This window comes from Rhincodon typus, chromosome 36 (assembly GCF_021869965.1).
Source record: "Rhincodon typus isolate 14 chromosome 36, sRhiTyp1.1, whole genome shotgun sequence".
Lineage (NCBI taxonomy): Eukaryota > Metazoa > Chordata > Chondrichthyes > Orectolobiformes > Rhincodontidae > Rhincodon > Rhincodon typus.
In genome coordinates this window covers 20,636,481-20,655,485 of record NC_063367.1, presented here as the reverse complement: position 1 = coordinate 20,655,485, position 19,005 = coordinate 20,636,481, and the positions used below count along the sequence as shown (strand labels likewise).

The window sequence follows — 19,005 nt, the reverse complement described above, 5'->3', positions numbered from 1 at the left end:
GTTACCAAAGTTCTGCGGGATGAGTTTTTTTTTGTTCATTGACCAGATGGGGACATTGTTGGCTAGGCCAGCATTTATCACCCATCCCAGAGGGCATTGCTCGGAGTCTGCAGTCACATGTAAGGATGGCAGATTCCTTCCCTAAAAGACATTAATGAATCAGATGGGTTTTTCCAACAATGGGCAATGGTTTCATGGTCATCATTAATTCCAGATTTCTATTGAACTAAAATTCCAACATCTGTACATGACAGAATTCAAACCCAGGTCCCCAGAACATTACCTAGGTCTCTGGATTAACATTCCAATTATTAATACCAGGTGGCCATCACCTCCCCATACTGAGGTCCACTCAGATGTTTTCCACAACTTGGTCACATCCGTCTAAAGCTCCATTGTTAACTCGTTCTCCATCTGTTGTGCCCTTCCCTCTTTGTGCCCACCATGTCATGAATGATTGATGATGCTCAAGGCTAGGGATGGACTCTGCCCCTCCTACTTGCTGGTTTACACGTTGTTGAAAGGAAGTCTGGGAGTGAATTACATGATGGAGTAATGGTTTAGAGCAGATGTGTACTTTCATTTGAAGGCCAATCTCAATTTAATTTTAAAAGTGCATGAAAATTATTATTAATAAGAGTTTTACATGGAATTGAAATCACTTAATGTCTTCACTATTTGTACAGAATATAAACTACCGCCAAATTATAATTAAACTCAAAACATTCAAATTTCTGATTAATTTCTGCTCAATTTAAAACAAATACATAATTTTAAATAATAACTGCACTCCCTGAAATGTTTTGTGTGTTTCAGTTATTTGTGTTCTGGTGGGTGTTCTTTAGGTAAAATACAGAATGTGGTTTAATACTAAATGACCATAAGACATAGGAACAGAAGTAGACCATTCAACTCATCGTATCTGCTCCACTCTTCAAGGAGCTCATGACTGGTCTGATAATCCTCAACTCCATTTTCCTGCCTTTTCCCCATAATCCTTAATTCCCTTCCTGATTAAAAATCTGTCTATCTCAGCCTTGAATAGACTTAATGATCCAGCCTCTACAGCCTTCAGCAGTAAAGAATTCCACAGATTCACTTTCTCATGGGAAAATAAATTCATGAATATCTCTGTTTTAATTGTGCAACTGCTTAATCTGAGATTATGCCTTGTAGTCCTAGACACTCCCACCAGGGGAAACAGCATTTTTGCATCTGTTCTGTCAAGACCCCCAAATCAGAAGTCACATGACACCAGGCTATAGTCTAACAGGTTTATTTAAAATCACAAGCTTTTGGAGCACTGCTCCTTTGTCAGGTGAAGAAGAGGTGAAGATCCAAAGAGATCATCTGGGATGGAAGGAGAGGGAGTGACTGATGCCTGTGAAATTGATGGAGAGAGATGGAACGAGTGATGGTGGTTTGACTTTTTTAAAGATGAATTCTCACTTTGTAGATAAAGACAGTTGGATAAAAAATGTGAAGTTTAGTCAAAGCCTGTTTCAATTCTTCCATTGCGTGACATTTGTCTCGTTGATGCTTGCAGTGTAACCATTACTGACACACAAGCAGATGTAAGGGACAGTGGGTTTGAGCCATAATCTACAAAACATGATTTCACATGTTGAAACAAATTAATTTCATGATCACAATCAACTCATAAGTGACAGAAGAGAAATGACATGGAAAGAGTCAAATAAAAAAAATGTGCCAAATTCCTGGCCCTAGGAATCAGGTGAGGCATTTTGAAGGTGATTAGACTGTGAAGCTCCTGTGGTCGAAAATCATCTACCAGTGTGAAGGGGCCCTTTGGAGACACAGGGTTGGGATTAACGTGCTCCCCAGCCAATGTTTCTGTCTCTGGCTCGTGCAAACTTGAAGAGCAGCAGCTCATTACCCACTTGGGGACCCTACAGCCTTCAGGGCTCAATATCGATTTCAATAATTTGAGATAAAAAACCAAAAGAACTGTGAATGCTGTAAATCAGAACGAAAACAGAAATTGCTTTAAAAAAAAAGCTCAGCAGGTCTGGTAGCATCTGTGGATAACTCTGATTTCTCTCCATGGATGCTGCCAGACCTGCTGAGCTTTTCCAGCAATTTCTGTTTTTGTATCAATAATTGCAGATGCTGAAGTTTCTCACTCCCACATCCTTGGCCCTGTCATCACATAGGCTGCTTTCATCACAACTAACCCATTTTCACCCACTAATGGTCCATTAGCAACTTTTCTATCTCTTGGCTCATCATTATCCATCTCTTGGTCTGACCAGTGCTAGTTTCTTTCTCTTTCTGGGCTCCATCTCCACCTACCACTTACTCCTTTCTCTCACCTACCCCCACTCCCTGTGTGCAGCATATGTATCTACCTTTACCGAGCTATAGTCAGTTCTGAAGAGGGGTCACTGGACCGGAACTCTGTTTCTCTTTCCCCAGATGCTGCCGGATTGCTGAGTTTCTCCAGCAATTTCTATTTTGGTCACGAAAAGTTGATTTTTTTGCGGAAAGGATTGGGAACTCAGACATTGCTTGTAGAGAGGCGTCACTGTATAATGGCTGACATGGGAGTAATTAAATAGAAAGGTGATAAGAACACACCCTCCCGGAGGGATCTTTTAATTAAACATCACAACAAATTAAAAACAAAATTGCCCAGCATCGATGCACGGTGCACGCAGTTCGATCAGCGATTTGGACCCAGAACGACAAATTGAAACAAGCACCACAGAGGCAGAGGGCAGAAACAGTGCGGATCTGCAGAATTCGGAAACTGCAGATTGCCAAGTTAAGGCGAAAATGGAAAGGGAATATTCCGTTATGTGGAGCAGTGCTGAGACAAGCAAACACTCCGAATAAAAAAAAAAGCAGATTGCGTTTTCTCAGATGCTTGAAGCTTTCCTTGACAGAACTGCCGGGACCTGGTTGAGGTCCTCACCTGAAGCAGGTAAGTTTCACCTCTGGGGGAACTGCCAGCTCTTGTCATTTCACCTCCTTTGTTCCCTCTTGGGTGTCTTTCTTCGTCAGTCTAGACATGAATTTGGTGAATTTTGTCTAATATTTATTCTACGACACGGCAAGAACCGTGTCTTGATTTATTTTTTCAGATTCAGTGTAAAATGTTAAATCCCTAACTCGAGTGGCAGGGATCGCTGTGACCCCAAGGTCTATTTAAAATAATCCACTTGCGGGCCTTTGTCAACATTCGAACCCGAGTCTGTCCAGGAAACATCTATAGTCTAGGATGTCCATTCCTGATTCAGAGACTCTGCTGGGAGATGCAGATGTGGAAAGTGACGCTTCTCAAATCGAATAGCATACGCCACCCATGAATTATTTTGTGATGAATGGTCATTTGAAATTGGCCTTGGCCTAAATTTTAGTTCCTTTAACTATTTCCCGTCATATTCTTCAGTGAACTAATTCATTTGTAGATACCATCTGCAAACAATCCAAATGCACAAATGCTTTTCCTTTCCCTTCTCTGTTATTCAATTTACATTTCTGAAAAAAATAATTAACTTTCCTTATTGCGACTGTTTGGCATCAGAGATTTCTCCAGCAGCCGATTCTGAAATGAACTCTGTTACACTGGGAATTGCATTCAATCTGAATCAATGTAATTGAGGTCTTACAGTAATTTTAAAAATGGTTTTAGGCGATAACTTTTTGTTGTAACTTTCAAACTTAAATAGTGACAGGTTCAGTCTGCATGGAAATTTTGACCTGCTTTATATATTTATGAAATAAATACTTTTGAAGTATTCTCAAGTTCCTGCTCGCATTAACAATGGAAATTACTGATGTAAACATGTCATGCTGTATAAAAATTCACCAGAGGAGGTGCTACAGCACCAACAGTGGTTGTGGGGTGCGTATGGTGTGGTGGGGGGGGCTTTACATAAGTGGTTTCCATTAGAGAAGTAAGAACAATAATTTATATTTACATAAATATTAAAAATAAGGATAGATCATATGACTTTAAAATGAATTATATCTACATGCCCTGGCTATTATGTACTGGTCTCTCACATCAACACTTTCAGACTGTACAGTTTTGACTCCCCAAAAGGAATATATAGAACATAGAACAGTATGGCACAGTACAGGCCCTTCGGCCCATGATGTTGTGCCAAACTTTTACCCTAAACCTAAGGTCTACCTAAGCTCCACCCCTACCTTATACTATCATCCATATGCCTATCTAATAGCCGCTTAAATGCTCCTAATGAGGCCGACTCCACTACCCTCTCCGGCAATGCACTCCATGCCCCTGAGTAAAGAACCCACCTCTGATGCCTCCCCTATATCTACCTCCACTCACTTTAAAACTATGCCCCCTTGTAATAGCTACCTCCACCCTAGGAAAAAGTCTCTGGCTGTCTATTCTATCTATACCTCTGATCATTTTGTACACCTCTATCAAGTCACCTCTCGTCCTTCATCGTTCTGAAGAGAAAAGCCCTAGCTCTCTCAACCTTACCTCATAAGACCATCCCTCCATTCCAGGCAATATCCTGGTAAATCTCCTCTGCACCTTTTCCAACGCTTCCACATCTTTCCTGTATTATCACAAGAGATTAACTAGTGATATACCACTGCTTTTCAAACCTGTTGTGACTGTGACCACATATCAAGGCTTGGCAATTGTTGTGATCTCTTCAGTCAGAACTGAGACAGTGGGTTCAGGAGGCTGTGAGGGCAGGGGTCCGTTAAAAAAGGTGTAGGACTGATATAAACATACAAGTTAACTTGGTCAGAGCCCCATGACACCTATTGCTGCCTCAGAGCTCAGGACACTAACATTTCAATTTGAAACCTCACTTGGTTTCCCAACCCCGATTTTGGGAAGTTCTGCTGCAAACTAAAATTACCAAGGGTCACCAGACTCGAAATGTTAACTCTGATTTTTTCTTCACAGATGCTGCCAGACCTGCTGAGCTTTCTCAGCAACTTCTGTTTTTGTTCCCGATTAACAGCATCCGCAATTCTTTCGGTTCTTTAAATTACCATTGGTCTGGAATGTAGTAGAAAGCTCCTCAGACTGCACTGTACGTAAAATCCATTGGGAATGATTCCGATTTTCCTATTTTTCCCCAAGATTTACTATTTACTCAAGTACATTCTCTAGACACCAGCCTTCTTCTCTCCCAACATCCTTTTTTTTCATGTGAACTGAAACTGTGGTTATTGAAAGGCTATTTTATTAGGTTGTTAGGGAAAGAAATTACCTTTTCAATATCTTTTCTCTCTTCCTCACTGTCCTTTAGTTGTCCCTCTTGTTCTTTTTTTTTTACTCTCCCCCCCACTTTCTCTGAATTCTACTTTCATCCCTCTCTCTCTGTCTCTTTGCCCCTCTCCTTCTCTTTGTCAGTATGACTCTGGCCAATGGGAGGATGTGGCCAAATAAGGGAAAGCAGCAAGGTGTAGGTCCAAGCGGAGATCATAGTTAATAAGAACAAGAACAAAGAACAAGACAGCACAGGAACAGGCCCTTCAGCCCTCCAAGCCTGCACCAACACGTTTTGCTGTTCCATATGAAAACTGTCTTCACTTATAGGATCCGTATCCCTCTATTCCCTTTCTATTCATGTAGTCATCCAGGTGCCTCTTGAATGCTGCTATCTGCTTCCACCACTTCCTCTGGCAGTGTGTTCCAGGCACTCACTACCCTTTGTGTGAGAAACTTGACTCGTACATCAGTTTTAAACATCTCCCCCCTGCACCTTGAATCTGTGCCCCTAGTAATTGACCCCTCCAGCCTGGGAAAAGGCCTCATACTTTCCACTCTACCCATGCCATTCAACATCTTATAAACATCTATAAGATTTGGAGTAGTAACTACAAAACAGCTATCACTTATTCGAAATACTGTTTACAACCGGGGAAGCTTACAGCAGCTTCCAAATTACTAGCATCAACACAGATCGATAAAGAAACAACTTTATCTTTCTACAGATCCCTTTACAACTTTACTACAGCTTTACCAAAGCACTTGCCTGCCTGTGACAGCCACTGTTTTAATGTTTGAAATATGAAAATAGAAACAAGAAGGAATAGGCCATTCAGCCCCTCGAGCCTGCTGTGCCATTTAATAACATCATGGCTGACCTGATTGTAACTTCAATTCCACACTCCCATTTATTTGTAATAACTTTTCACCTCCTCTCTTAACCAGAATCCACACACATCTGCCTTAAAAATACCCAAAGACTCTGCCCCCATCGTCTTCAAAGACTTGTGAAAATAATTGCCTCATCTCAGTTTTACAGTGGTGACCCCAGATGTTAAAAGTGGCCCCAAGTTCCTCTCCAAAGAGGAAGCATCCTTTCCACATTCACCCATTCAAGTCCCCTCAGGATCTTTGATTTTTCAATCAAGTCATCAATGACTGTTTTAAACTCCAAACCTGTCTAACCTTTCCTCATGACAGACAACTCTCCTATTCCAGGTATTAGTCCAGTGAACCTACTCTGATGTTTCATTAACTGAAGAACTGAAGAACAGAACTGCTTCTGAGGAAGGGTCACTGGACCAAAACATTAACTTTGATCTCTCTCCACAGATGGTGTCAGACCTGCTGAGCTTTTCCAGCAATTTCTGTTTTTGTTTCAGATTTCCAGCATCTGCAGTTCTATCGGGTTTTGATTTAAATAAATGGTGTACTTTGTTTTAAGGCACCAGCAACATCCTTTAGGGTGACAATTAGAGATCCAGGCTTTGGATGCCACCATGTCACGTTTCTGTCAACTCCTGGCTTCACTGCTGCTCTGTGAATTACTGGTAACAGGTATGTGAAGAAAGAACTGAAAACACAAAATGCTGGAAATCACAGCGAGTCAGGCAGCATCTGTGGAGAGAGAGCAAGCTAATGTTTCAAACCTGGATGACTCTTCAGCAGAGCTGATGGATACTGCCTGACCTGCTGTGACTTCCAGCACTGTTTGTTTCCATTACGGATTCCAGGATCTGCAGAAATTTGCTCCTACATTATGTAATTGCATGTGTATGGAATCTTCAACAATCTCAGGTCCCAATGTGCTGTACAAACAATTAAGAACTTTTTGAAAAGTGTAGTTACTGGGACAATGTAGGAAGTGCAGCAGCTAATTTCCACAGAACAAACTCTCATGAGCAGCAATATGATAAATAACCAGATAATCTGTTTTAGTAATGTTAGTCAAGGGGAGATATTGGCCAGTGTTTTAATGCAGAAAGCCAACTGGTGCAGATAGTAGTGCACTAATTTTTACACAGTTAAATGTATTTACAGAGTTCCATATTATAAGCATGCAGCTCCTAACTGAACAAACGTAGTTTCAGTCTATGTCAACAGGGATCTAGGTAAATCATCAGTCAATGACCACCAATTGCATTTAATTAAGTATAATTAATACACAGTTAAGAGCCGGGACCCATGGGAGAACTTCCTTGCCTTTGTTTAAAATGTCTCATGGAAGCTTTTATGTCCACCTGAGAGCGTGATCAGGGTTTCAGTTTAATGTCTCATCCTAACAGTGTGATGACTCTCTCATAGTGCACTGTCAATGTAGACTCACTGAGCCATGGGTGGCACTCCCTGTCTGTCTCACCTCTGTCCATTCACTGATGCTGGGATGTTGGTTTGGCAATGAATCAGGACAAGATAGGGGCCATTAATGATTACCTTGACAAGTTAAAAAACTGTTGAACTTGCTGTCTAGACTATTGCATTAAAAAGAGATGTTTGGGTAAAATACTAGAGTAGGTCTGTGCACTAACTGTCATGCTTGTGAAGAGGAAGGGCGGTTTTTGAAGAAGTAGGAAAAGGACAAAATAAAGTTTTATTCCTGACTGTTTATGGATTATCAAATTGCATCTGCCATCTGTTGGCCTGGTTTCCTGAAAACATTCACAGTCTTCGATTTCTGGTTGTGTTGTTGCCCTGAATTCCAGTTGTGTTGTACCTCTGTTGAAACCACAACATATGATCACCTGACAATAACATCTCGCTTTTCAGTTTCTGCTTCTAAATACAGGATCTGTGAGCCGTATCTGGATGCTGCAAAAAAGTACCACTCTGGATTCCACTGTCCACGGCTTAATGAAGATCAGAGACAAACCCACTGCTGTCATCAGAGCAACCAAACCTTGAAATATTGCTGCAATGAAGCTGAATTTCAGAGCACAATGAAAATGAACAAGTCAGCACAGACAAGGAGCTCTGTGTACGTATGAAAATGGGACCAGTGTAAGTGCAGGTGAAGGAGAATAGTGCAGGTTCACGGGATAGCTGTCAAACTAGTGATGGCTTTGAGTTGGAGTGTCTTCATTTTATTTTATTCACTCACAGGATGAGGGTGTTGCTGGCTAGGCAGTATTTATTGCCCAGACGGCAGTTAAGAGTCAACCACATTGCTGTGGGTCTGGAGTCACATGCTGCCCAGACCAGGTAAGAATGGCAGGTTCCTTCCCTCAAGGACATTAATGAACCAGATGGGTTTTCCAACAATCAACAATGGATTCATAGTCATCATTAGATTCTTAATTCCAGATATTTATTGAATTAAAATTCCACAATCTGCCATGGCAGGATTTGAACCTGGGTCCCCAGAACATTATCTGGGTCTCTGGATTAGCAGTACAGTGATAATACCACTAGGCCATCACCTCCCCATCATGGGGAAAACAACGGATCTCCCACTGTGCCAATTAAAAGGAAAATGGGTTTTCTTAAATTTAATGATTGGAAAGTGAGGTGTAGTAGTAGTGGTTCAGAGGATGATTGTTGTCTTGGTGGGAGCAGCTCATTGCTGACACAAAAACAGAAATTGCTGGAAAAGCTCAGCAGATCTGGCAGCATCCGTGGAGAGAATTCAGTGTTAACATTTCGGGTCGAGTGACCCTTTGTCAGATCAGAAGCCAAAGACAGGAGGTGCTGGAATTCAGCCAATGTTCCCACATCCGGATGCTACCTTGTAACCCCTGAGACGTGTGTTGGGCATGGAAGGGCGGGGAGCAAAGGGTCTATCTGTAATCCTGGGGCACAGACTGTCAAATATCTTACCTTTATTGCCATAGCTGAGGTCAGCTGATAAAGTACAGACCAGAGATCAAGTCCCTCTACCTTCCAGTAAGAGTAGCAATGGCTATTGTTTGATTAAATCATCTTCTTCAGTTCTCTGCACAAAGGTAGGTCCAATGCCTGGTGTTGTCACCTTCATCATAGGTAGGGCAAGGAGGCAGGTCGAATATCCAGCCCAGGCTGGAACAGGGAACGAGCACTGATCGTACCTGCACCAGCCAACTGGCTCCCCAAAGGGAACTGAGCCTTTGTAGCAACACACACTTTCACATGTCGCACTCTGGAGCCATGGATGGTGATGGCAGAGGCTGCAATATTCTTTCCATCACATGGCTGACCAAGAATCTCTCCCACTCTTACATCCCACCATTGGTGTGAATTGTAAGGATTTACAAGTTGATCGTCAACCTACTTGTCTGTGTCATAAATGCAATGTCCGAGGCCATCAAGTCTTGGAATGGGACTTGAACCTGAAGCTTCTGGCTCAGAGACAGGGACACTACCCATTGCTACACAAGCTCTCCAATATTGCAATAAATAGATGCCATGATAGGAAAGGTTGCTTCATTATTGATTGACTGTTTGAAATTGTGTTGGTGACATTTCCTAACTTATTATTACGGGTACTCTGCTGTTAATCATTAATAGCTGATATGTGTCCTGTCTTGTTCTCTTCTCACCCCCAGTAATTACGGATCAATGGCTGTGGTCTTTGTGTATGGTCTCTGTGTTGTGGCCCTGTTGTTGACAGACCTGCTTCATTACTACATGCTAAACAGGCACAATCTCTGGTGGTACCAGCCTCCCCACTGTCTCTGTGGATGCTGCAATGGTGACCACAAAAAAACAAGCTCAGACACAACCCAGAAGTGAGTGCTGTCATCGCTGGTCATCACCGGGGCAATGGTCATTGCTGAGTAAATGGTCATCGCCAGATAATGGTCATCAATGAATCAATGGTCATGTTGCATCATGGTCATCACTGAGTCAATGGTCAATGCTGGGTGAATGGTCATCACTGGATTAATGGTCATCAATGAGTCAATGATTACCACTGGATTAATGGTCATCAATGAGTCAACGATTATCACTGGGTTAATGGTCATTACTGGATTAATGGTCATCAATGAGTCAACGATTATCACTGGGTTAATGGTCATTACTGGATTAATGGTCATCAATGAGTCAATGATTATCACTGGGTTAATGGTCATTACTGGGTTAATGGTCATTACTGGGTCAATGGTCATTACTGGGTCAATGGTCATCACTGGGTTAATGGCATTCAGGCAGCTTATATCTACTGACATTTAAAGATCTTTTCATTGATGATATGACTGGGCAGTGGTGGAAATGCCAGCATTGAGCTGATCTTTAAGGGGAGGCTGGGTTCACAGCTAAATATTGCAACCATGGCTCTGTCTATGCCTTCAGATCGCTTGCACTGCTTGAAGGACAGTGAGAGAATTCCCCATGGTGTCTTGGTCAATATTTATACCTTAACATTAAAAGGATTGCCTTGTCATTATTACATTGCTGATAGTGGGAAATTGCTGTGCACAAATTGGTTGCTACATTTCTGACATTACAGTGGTGACTACACTTGAAAAGTAGTCCATTGTCAGTGAAGTGCTCCAAGGTTTCTGATAGTCATGAAAATGTATATAAATGTAAATTTCTATTTCTTTTCATGGGCTAGCTCAGGTGACCAGTTATAACTAATATGATAAAATCAGACTACGTGTACTTGTACCCATGCTCACTGTGCTGTGATGAAGGGTCGAGGCCCGAAACGTCAGCCTTTCTGCTCCTATGATGCTGCTTGGCCTGCTGTGTTCATCCAGCCCTGCACCTTGTTGTCTCGGATTCTCCAGCATCTGCAGTTCCTACTATCTCTGATTCAATTTTAACCTCACTGTGCTATGACTTGGTTCAGACCACATACATTAAATAGACTTCATTCAGATGGCAACATTCTGGGATTGATCACATAAATAATTTGAGACAACCTGTGGTAAGTGCAACATCTTTGAGAGGAGCAGATGACTTTGGAATGAAAGCAAACTATTGCATATGCTGGAAATCTGAAATAAAAACATAAATTGTTGGAAAATATTCAGCAGGTCTTGAAGCATCTGTGGTGAGAGAAATAAAGTTGACATTTGGAGTTTGAAATGATCCTTCGGAACATCCTTCAGTTCTGAAGAAGCCACATTTGACCTGAGATGTAATTGCCATTTTTCACTCTCCACAGATGCTGTCAGATCTGCTGAGTTTCTCCAGCAATTTCAGTTTTTAGGTAACTTTGAACCCCTAGTTCTCAGGGTTCTCCACCACTGGGGATTTTCCCATTGGATAGAGTGTAATCACAGTGATGGATGTAAATATACTGGAATTGGGTCAGAGAACATTTACTCGACTAACACCTGGAATGGGAAGGTTGTCTTATGAAGAAAGGTTGGGCAGATAAGCTTGTATTCACTGGAGTTTAGAAGGATGAGAGGTAACTTGATTGAAACATATAAGGGTTCTTGACAGGATGGATGGAGAGGATGTTTCCTTTTGGGGAATCCAGATTGAGGGGACACTGTTTAATATGGGATTACCTATTCAAAACAGAGATAAGGAAATTTATTTTCTTTGGAACTCTCTTCCTGAAAATGCAATGGAAGCGGAGTCTTTAAGTATTTTAAAGGCAGAGATAGACAGCTTCTCGATAAGCAAGGAGGTGAAAGATTATGATATATTATAGTCAGAAGTCACATGACATCAGGATATAGTCCAACAGGTTTATTTGAAATCACAAGCTTTCAAAGCGCTGCTTCTTTTGTCAGGTGAAGTGACTTCACTTAATTCTGAAAGCGTGTGATTTCAAATGAACCTGTTGGACTATAACCTGGTGTCGTGTGACTTTTGACTTTGTCCACCTCAGTCCAACAAGGCACTTCCACATCTTGGATATATTTTAGGATTAGGAGTAGCAGCTTCAAAATGCTGAGTAAATTTACGGTGGAGATAGACAGGTTTTTAATGAGTAATGCTTTGGACGGTTATGAAGAGTGGGCAGGAAAGTGGAGTTGAGGCTGAAAGGAGATCGGCCATGATCGTATTAAATAGTGGAGCAAGCTTGAGGAGCTGAATGGCCCACTCCTACTCCTAGTTCTTACATTATGAGTGTGACAGGCAGGAATGTGGAATAATCAGATCAGGCATGATCTTAATTGAATTTGGAGAACAGGCGCGAATGGCTGAATGGCCTACTCCTGCTCCTAATTCAGATGTTTGTATCCTTAGTCAATAATTTAGTGTTGTGGTATTATACCTGTCAGAATGGTAGAGAAGGAAACTGAATGGACTCTGGTCTTTCTCATTTCTAAATGCCTGTGTTCCCACGTCAACTGTTTGCTCTGCCTTGGAGTTTGCAGCTGTTACAGATGGACTGCAATTCCGGTCTCCCAGGTTACACGTGGAGCAGTGGCTGTTGGTAATAGACTGGGGCTGTGTGGATACACTGGGTGCAGGAGTAATTTCTCCTGGTGAAGCTGATCAGAAAATTACCCCTTTTAATGTCGTTGTGATCGCCAACGAAACCAACTAATTATGCACATTCTTTCCATTTATTCCCTTCTGGCTAGGAATGTTCTGTGCAATTATTCCTTACTGGGACTGGCATAAGTACATTATCCTCATAACCATTCTTTACATGGGAGGGTCAGATGTTTTGCTAACCTTGTGCCTCTCCTCTCATTGGCCATATACTTCCCAATAGGAATCATTAGATGTTGTGCAGATGCACAGGATCATGGCTGACTTTGCCCCTCAGCAGGCCATGGACACTAAAAACACCTTCCTTTTCTTTAATTAGTCCTGTTTAAAAGTCAGTCTGAGAATGTGGGTGTTGCTGGCTGGGCCAGCTCTTATTGCCTGTCCCTAGTTGCCCTTGAGAAGGTGGTGGTCAGCTGACATCTTGGACTGCTGCAATCCATGTGCTGTGGGTTGACCCACAATGCCCTTAGGGAGGGAATACCAGGATTTTGACCCAGTAACACTGATGGGACAGCAATATGTTTCCAAGTCAGGATGCTGAGTAGCATGAAGGGCATCTTGCAGAGGATAGTTTTCCTCTGTATCTGCTGCCCTTGTCCTTCTAGACGCAGTGGTCACAAGTTTGCACATTGCTGTCTGAGGAGCCTGTTCAGTTGTTCTTGTTGTCCTTTAAGCTCTAGGCAAACCCAGAACCAGGTAGCTGGTACCCCAAGCTCAACAGCACAACTGAAGCATGACACCTCTGACAGCGTAGTTCTCCCTCAGTGCTGCATTTTATTACATCTGGAGAGTGGAGCTCAAACTCTCTTTCATAAACTGATCAACCAAAGGGGCAAGAGTGTCACAGACTGAGCCAAACTAACATGAACTCTTTGAATATACACTCTGTAAATTTGATGATTATGAAAGTAGAATTACAGGATGATATTGTGCAAATCACTGTTACAGATGAAATAAAATATGATTTATCACATGCTGTGTCACTTCAGGTTCTGTGCAACTAGTATTTAACATCAGCAACATTTATTAATTTACCTTATTCTGTAGACAGTGCATTTCTGTTCTCAATCACTAAATATTGACATATACAGAGGTAAGCCGTGATGATTATTCCATCAATAACAGGAAGTTGGGTAAGTCCACAAGGCAGAAAGGAATTCTGTCTTTCAGTTCCTAGATGTTTGAAATAATGATATATTAGGCTTCCAAAGTTGGGAGCTTTTTGCTTCATTCTAATCTGCAATGCTTTAAGGTAGAAGACCAGTTGGGCCAGTGCTGTGTTATACAAAAGCCAGATTTCCACTGCAACCATGAATGTGGCCCCTCTGAAACACTTACCCAATGTACAATTGATTGCTGCTAATTAGCTCTTGATCTTTAAAGACAGTACAACAATAAATAACAGAAAGAAATGCTGACAGGGTAAGATGACGTAGAGAGGACTCATGTTGAACATAAACACCAGAAATGGGTCTAAATGGACTACCTCTGTGCTATATAATTCTTTACTGTTCAATTTTCTTTATTCATTCAAGGGGTGGGGGAGTCACTGGCCAGGCAGCATTTATTGCCCATCCCTAATTGCCCAGAGGCCAGTTAAGAGTCAACCACACTGCTGTGGGTCTGGTGTCTCACGTAGTCCAGACAGGGTAATGATGGCAGATTTCCTTCCCCAAAGGACATTAGTTTTTACAACAATCAACAATGGTCACATGATTGCCATTACTTTTAATTCCAGATTTTTGCTGAATTCAAATTTCACCAGCTGCCACGGTGGGATTTGAATTCATGTCCAGATCGTTCATTAATCTCGGGTTCTGGGTCACCAGTCTATTGATATTACCGCTACACCACCCCCTTCACTTCTTCAGAAGACATCAAACTGTAGAGCTCATGCTGGGCATGCAATAAATCAGGAAATTGGAGATGCATGTCACATGGTTAATCAATAATAATGGACAACTTCAATCTGCATATAGACCGGTTTAACTGAGTCAGCACGAATGCTGTGGGAAGTGAATTCCTGGAGCACGTACCAGATGGGTTCCTGGAACAGTATGTTGTGAAGCCAATTAAAGATCAGGCTGAATTTGTTGTTTAATTAAAAACTTTGTAGTAAGGGAGCCTATGGGTAATAGTGACAACAATTCAAACATGATGTTTGAATATGAATAGTTCATTCTGAAATTAGGATCTTAATTCTGAGCAGAGGAAACTCTGAGTGTCTAAGAGGCAAGTTGGCTAGGGTTGGATTGGGAAAATCCTCGTAAGGTTTTGATGGCAGACAGACAATGGCTAGTATTTAAATAAACACTACATGGTTTATAACAGATATACACCCACGAGGAAACTTAACTCAACCATGGTCAACAAAATATGTAGAGTTGCACTAGATCAAAGGAAATGGTTTACAAGAATGTCAAAATAGGGTAAACCAGAGGATTAGGAACAATCTATGACTGAGCAAAGGAGGACCTAGAAATTGATGAGGGAAAGGAGAATATGAACACAAGTTAGTGAGGAAACACAAAGGCAAACTGTAAATACTTCTATCAATACATTAATGGGAAAATGTTAGTAAGGATAAAGTATGGGCTAATTGCAGGTGGGGACAAGAGAACAGGGAAAGGTGGAAACACAAACAATTACTTTGTATTTGTCTTTTCAGAAGAAGACTTTTTTTCTTTATTCATTCAGGGGATGAGGGCATCGCTGGTGAGGCAGCATTTATTGCCCATCCCTAATTGCCCAGAAAGGATGGTAGTTTCCTTCCCTAAAGGACATTAGTGAACCAGATGGGTTTTTCCGACAATCGACAATGGATTCATTAGACTCTTAATTCCAGGTATTTAATGAATTCAAATTCCACCGTCTGCCATGGCGAGATTTGAACCTGGGTCGCCAGAACGTTATCTGGGTTTCTGGATTAACAGTCCAGCAATAATATCACTAAGCCATTGCCTCCCCTGCAGAAAAGATGCAGAAAATCACCCAGAAAAACCACGTGACCAAGAAACCTATGTGAGTGAAAAGCTAAAAAAAAAATTAGTACTGGTCAAGAGGATGAAAAGTGAGCGGACTTGAGGGTTGATGAATCTCCTGGATGAGATGAGTTTCATTCCAGAGTTCCGAAGGATGTATCAATAGCGATAGCGGATGCATTTTGTTTCATAATTCTATAGACTCCGGAAATTTTCCTACTAATAGCAACTGTAACCCCACTATTTAAAAAGAGAGAACAAATGGGGACTACAGACCTTTAGCTTTACATCCATAGCGGGGAAAGTGTTAGAATCTATTATAATGGATGTGATAACTGAATATTTAGAAAATAATGATAAAATTGGGTTTAATCAACACAGATTTATAACATAAAATACGTTTGACAAACTTGGAGTTTTTTGAGGATTTCACTTGTACCATAGACAAAGGACGACCTGTTGATGTTGTGTATTTGGATTTTCAGAAGGATTTTGATAAGGTCCCATGCTGGAGGTTAGTAAATAAAATGAAAGCACATGAGATTAGGGGAATATACTAGTTTGGATTAAGAATCAGTTAGACAGAAAACAGAGAGTAGGAATTAACAGATAATTCTCAGGGTGACAGGATATCAATGATTTGGATATGGCAACCAATCATAATGTTTCCAAATTTGTTGATTATATCAAACTGAGTGGGAATTTAAAACCCAGAAGAACTGTCACTCATCTGTATCCACATAGATAAGGAGAACCACCAATTAGATTGGGACAATACCAAGATCCTGGGACAAGCAAAGCAGAGACAAGCACGGGAATTCCTAGAAGCCTGGTACTCCACGAAGAAAGACACCAACAAACACCTATAACTCGACCCCATATATGCTCCGCTATGGAGGAAAACCGGAAATGAGGTAATCCAGCTCAACAGACTCCAGAGTTTAAATACCAGGCGGGAAAGCACAACAGCGCTTCATCAGAGGCTGCACTGATGATGTTACCCAGCAGGGTAATGAAACTTCTGCGGAGAAAAAAACGAACCAGCTCGGCAAGCCAACCAACCACAACACACACAACCCGAGCTACATATCTACTGTAAAACCTAAGTGTGAAGTTATTTATTTTGGTAGTAAAAATACTGTAATATTTCTTAAATGGTCAGAGGTTGTGAAATGTGGGTGTCCCCGTCCATGGGTCACTAATAACTAGTGTCCAGGCGCAATTAAGAAAGCAAACAGTAGGTTGGCATTAATTTCAAGGGGATCTGAGTACAGAATAAAAGATATCTTGCTCATATATGTGGTACCTTAAGGGACATACTCATTATGTCATCTTCATATCACAGGATGTGATCTAATGGTATAAAGCTCACATGTCTCCGCCTTACTGAGCTCTGTCCTCTTGCAGCATGACATGCTGATTGGTGTGCTCAGACCTGCTCAGTAGTGCGGGAGCATTATTCTTCAGTACTATGTGACCTATGTTTCATCCTTATGTTAGGGGAGCTAATGTAAGCATCACAGCATTGGTATTGGCTGTTGAACAGGGTCTTGTTGAGAGCTCACCTGGACTATTGTGTACAGTTTTGGTCTCCTTATCTAAGGAAAGATGTACTTACCATAGAAGGCATGCAACAGAGATTCGCCCAGTTAATCCCTGTGAAGGTGGGATTGTCTTATGTGGACTGATTGAGGGAACTGGGCATGTTCTCTGGTTTTGAAGAATGAGAATTTATATCACTCTGGCTGGTGACTCTAGAAAGGGACATCATCTCAGGGTAAGGGATAGGCCATTTAAGAATGAAATGAGGAGGGATTTCTACACTCAGGCAGTGATGAATCTTTGGAATTCTCTACCCCAGAGAGCTGTGAAAGCTGTCATTGAGCATTTTCAAGACAAAAACTGGTATTTTCTGGATATGACTAATATTAATAGATATGGAGATATAGCAGGAAAGTAACTTGGGGAGATGATTGGACATTGTCTACAACTGCTGGGTAGGCTTGATGGACTGAATGGCCCATTTCTGATTCAATGTTCCTACGAATGATAGGAGGTCCAAGATTGGGGAACCATTTACATTCAAGGGATTTAAGCTTTATAGAGTAGGAGACAGAATGTTTGTCTGAGACTTGGTGTTGCTGTATATCCAAAGTGTCCAAAATCCATTGAACTGCAGTACAGTGAAGAGCCATTGTTCTAAAAGACAGAAAGAAACCTGGCAAAAATAAAGACAATTTATAAAACCCAGCAGATGAGTATTCCTCAGATGAGTCACATTGATTGCAGGAGCAAATTACTGCAGATGCTGGAATCTGTGGTGAAAATAAAAAATGCTGGAAATCATAGGGGTCAGGCAGCATCCATGGAGACAGAGCAAGGTAACGTTAGCTTTATACCATCAGGTCACATGCCATAATATGAAGATGACATAATGAATATGTCCCTAAAGGTACCACATATTTGCAGCAAGATATCTTTACTTCTTTAGATGACTCTTCATCAGAGCTGATGTGAAGTGTGGAGGGGACAACATTTATGTAATTGTGGGTAAGTGAAGGCTGGGGAAAAAGGGTGTAGATAATGCAGATTAAGTTGACTGCATTGATTGTAGTGTGGCAAATTATCAAAAGCCAGATATTACTGCACCAGCTCAGCAGGTCTGGCAGCATCTGTGGAGAGAGAAATAAGAGTTAACGTTTTGAGTCCAGTAATGGCTTCTACAGAATCTTGTTACTATTTTTGGCACAAATGCGCTTCAATAATAACATTTGCACACGCACAACTCATTGAAAGTTTGGTTTTACAGAAAAGAACAACATAGATAAATTGGTTAAGTACAATACAGCACTTTAGGGTGCTTCACTCCAATACCACGCTGATTGCAGCTACATTGCATTGAAACACATTCACCCTGAGTGTTTTGACCTTGTTTGCAGAACCTTCATAAATTAATAATCAATATTGAGAGATAAAGATTGGATACTTTCAAAGGAATCTTCCTGCTCGGTTTTCTTTCAATGAAAGCAGTTGCATTTCGTAAAGGGCAGCATTGTGGATGACGATTTTGCAGACTCTTGTTTCATTCAAATGCATGGCCCTGGAGCTGCAGCACCAGCCACGCCCCCTCCGCCTTTGATTGACAGCCAACGGGGTGACGCCATCAATTTGCGACACTACCCGGCCGCAGTCACCAGGGCAACAGGAGAGAAGATGGCGGAGACGGTGAGAGGGTTGTGGGCATGGGAGTGGCCGGGGGGGGGGTAACATGAAGGGTTCGGACCCGGAACCTCCCTTAAACTCTCGGAATTCCTGAGCATCGTCAATCCCTGAGTCAGGATGTAGCCTTCAGATACCCATCAAACACTCCCAGGGACAGGGACAGTACAGGGTAAAGCTCCCTCTACACTGTCCCCC

General features: G+C 41.7%; 2 protein-coding genes across 3 annotated transcripts in view; both read left to right on the top strand.

Annotated features, from left to right (window-relative positions):
• The first annotated feature begins 6,677 nt into the window (after positions 1-6,677).
• On the top strand, positions 6,678-10,467 carry LOC125487090 (protein shisa-like-1). 2 transcript variants are annotated; one of them, XM_048617094.1, is made up of 3 exons: positions 6,678-6,787; positions 7,997-8,204; positions 9,748-10,467. In XM_048617094.1, the coding sequence occupies exons 1-3, from the start codon at positions 6,730-6,732 to the stop codon at positions 9,932-9,934; spliced, it is 453 nt and encodes a 150-aa protein (XP_048473051.1). In that variant the 5' UTR covers positions 6,678-6,729; the 3' UTR covers positions 9,935-10,467. The 2 variants fall into 2 exon arrangements, 1 of the variants encoding a protein (XP_048473051.1); XR_007265641.1 differs by lacking the exon at positions 6,678-6,787 and having other exon boundaries at positions 7,531-8,227.
• Positions 10,468-18,678: 8,211 nt separating this feature from the next.
• Positions 18,679-19,005, top strand: part of LOC125487083 (protein unc-45 homolog A-like) — a 23,699-nt gene continuing 23,372 nt past the window's right edge. The window contains exon 1 of the mRNA XM_048617060.1: positions 18,679-18,821. Within this exon, the coding sequence (XP_048473017.1) occupies positions 18,679-18,821 (143 nt within the window). The remainder of the gene's footprint in view (positions 18,822-19,005) is intronic.

Excerpts from the sequence above, each read along its gene's own strand:
- LOC125487090 (XM_048617094.1), top strand. The coding sequence starts at position 6,730 with ATGTCACGTTTCTGTCAACTCCTGGCTTCACTGCTGCTCTGTGAATTA. Across the intron at positions 6,788-7,996 it reads CTGTGAATTACTGGTAACAG|TTTCTGCTTCTAAATACAGG; the intron begins GTATGTGAAGAA and ends CTCGCTTTTCAG. Across the intron at positions 8,205-9,747 it reads GCACAGACAAGGAGCTCTGT|TAATTACGGATCAATGGCTG; the intron begins GTACGTATGAAA and ends TCTCACCCCCAG.